The sequence below is a fragment of the Palaemon carinicauda genome, chromosome 18 (assembly GCF_036898095.1).
Source record: "Palaemon carinicauda isolate YSFRI2023 chromosome 18, ASM3689809v2, whole genome shotgun sequence".
In the NCBI taxonomy this organism is placed as follows: Eukaryota; Metazoa; Arthropoda; class Malacostraca; order Decapoda; family Palaemonidae; genus Palaemon; species Palaemon carinicauda.
In genome coordinates this window covers 129118404-129120903 of record NC_090742.1, presented here as the reverse complement: position 1 = coordinate 129120903, position 2500 = coordinate 129118404, and the positions used below count along the sequence as shown (strand labels likewise).

The window sequence follows — 2500 nt, the reverse complement described above, 5'->3', positions numbered from 1 at the left end:
GGCTTCACAACGAGACCTTACGGAACTTTTCTGGCTTTCTTCTGATGGCAGCGCTCACAGAATGAAATATAAAAGTAGCACACTTCTTGCGTGATGTTTGACCACTTTTTCTTCACTTCAGCTATTGTTTTCTTACAACCACCATGGCCAATACCTTCGTGAGCTGCTTTAACAATATCAAACACTTCTTCTAGAGATGCAACAAACTTGAACACTTCGTAGGCTGGATCTTTTCGTTTTGAAATTAGTCTGTCAACATTGCCAACACGCAGGATCTCGTAGCGCTTTTGTAAGTTGTAATCAAATGGAGACGTAGCACCATGGGAATTTATCCTCAGCAAATCTTCTATAAGCTTGTCACGTTTAGCAGTAGGTTGCAGGACAGCATTTTCGGCCTTTGATTCCTGTGTCTCACGTAGCTTCTCTTCAAATGCAGTTTGATCCATCTATATTTCAGGAAAGATAGATAGATATATTAAATGTATGCCCAATGAGGCACCAAACCTTCACATCACACCTCGAACTACAACCACACGTAACTCCACACACCACAACCACACTTCACCTCACGACAAGCACTCCCACGCACTAGCACAGTCCACGCATTCACACAGTCCACGCGCTCCCCACACACGCTTCCCACCAGGGCCCCCACACACAGGACAGCGTAACACTATTCAATTCAGGCAAAATATGGTTGCCTAATCTGAAAGTCTTGCTTAATGTGCAGATTAGGCACGCATTTCGCACAATATAAATATTAGGCAAACTGTTTGCTTAGAGTACACATTAGGCAATTATTAACATTGAGCGTAACACACACACACACACACACACACACACACATATATATATATATATATATATATATATATATATATATATATATATATATATATATATATATATATATATATATATATATATATATATGTACTACCGCTAGAGAGTTATGGGATCCTAAGACTGGCTAGACAGTACCACATTGGATCCTTCTCTCTGGTTATGGTTCTTTCCATTTCCCTACACATACACCGAATAATCTGGCCTATTCTTTACAGATTCTCCTCTGTCATCATACACCTGGCAGCACTGAGATAACCAAACAATTCTCCTTCACCCAAGGGGTTAACTACTGCAATATAATTGTTAAGTAGCTGCTTTCCTTTTTGTAAGGGTAGAGATTCTTTAGCTGTGGTAAGCAGCTCTTCTAGGAGAAGGACACTACAAACTCAAACCATAGTTCTCTAGTCTTGGATAGTGCTATGGCCTCTGTAACATGGTCTTTCACTGTCTTGGGTTAGAATTCTCTTACTTGAGGGTACACTCGGGCACACTATTCTATCTAATTTCTCTTCCTCTTGTTTTGTTAAAGTATTAATAGTTTATATTGGAAATGTTTATTTCAATGTTGTTACTGTCTTTAAAATATTTTATTTTTCCTTGTTTCCTTGCCTCACTGGGCTATTTTCCCTGTTTGGTCCCCTGGGCTTATAGCATCCTGGTTTTCCAACTAGGGTTGTAGCTTAGCAATTAATAATATATATATATATATATATATATATATATATATATATATATATATATATATATATATATATATATATATATGTGTGTGTGTGTGTGTGTGTGTGTGTGTGTTTGTGTGTGTGGGTGTATGTATGGGTGTCAGCACGCGGTTGTGAAAATCCTGAAAAAAGTCTATTTTTATTACCTTCAAAATATTAGAAATACAGAGGGTAATGCATGTGCAGCAAGTAACGCACTTACCCCTCCCCCCCCCCCCCCCCCGAAAAAAAAAATTAAAAATAAATAAATAAAAGGATGCCCTGTATGCGTTTACTTTAGCACCGCAACAGCCATCGTTGAATTTATAAAACTAAATTCATCTCTATCAGTTTTCCGTTGTGATATATTATGCCAATGATAAGGTATTGAATAAAACCGTTGAATGTAAACATGAAACTGTCACTATTATGTGATCCATTAAAGCCTATAAATATATGTGTTCTCTCTTTATTTCGTTAGTTCTTCGGGAGCTGCCTTTGTAGAAGTTCCTCCTCCGCTCTCGTCACAATAGCCATTGATTGTGCTTTCACTTCTTTTGCTGTTGATGTAGCCATCATCATTATTTCTCCAAGGTTTTACCATATGATCATAAGGCTTCTGCAGAGTATTCACCTTATTGTTTTGACGATAAATATCCCCCCTTGAAAGTAATTGTGATAATGGTAGATGATTTGCTTCTTATATTTTAGAAATGTATTACTCATTAGTTGAATTAGCTATCATCTTAATTATTACCATGCCAAACTTTATCCTTATAAGGAATCCATAGTGCAACGTAGGGAAAGCTGCCAAAATATGAATATTAATAAATGAAGTATGATAACTATGTCACCTAAGTTGTTTAACCTCCCCATGGATTTTGCGATGCATAAAACAGTTGGAGATGGTGGAGAAGGATTGGACTGAATTAGTAATAAGAAATTAGCTGACC

The 2500-nt window shown here is 37.2% G+C and overlaps 1 protein-coding gene across 1 annotated transcript; it reads right to left on the bottom strand.

Annotated features, from left to right (window-relative positions):
• Positions 1-17: 17 nt before the first annotated feature.
• Positions 18-446, bottom strand: LOC137657552 (KRAB-A domain-containing protein 2-like). Its single transcript, XM_068391884.1, has one exon. It carries the CDS (start codon positions 444-446, stop codon positions 18-20), a length of 429 nt encoding a protein of 142 aa, XP_068247985.1.
• Positions 447-2500: the final 2054 nt, after the last annotated feature.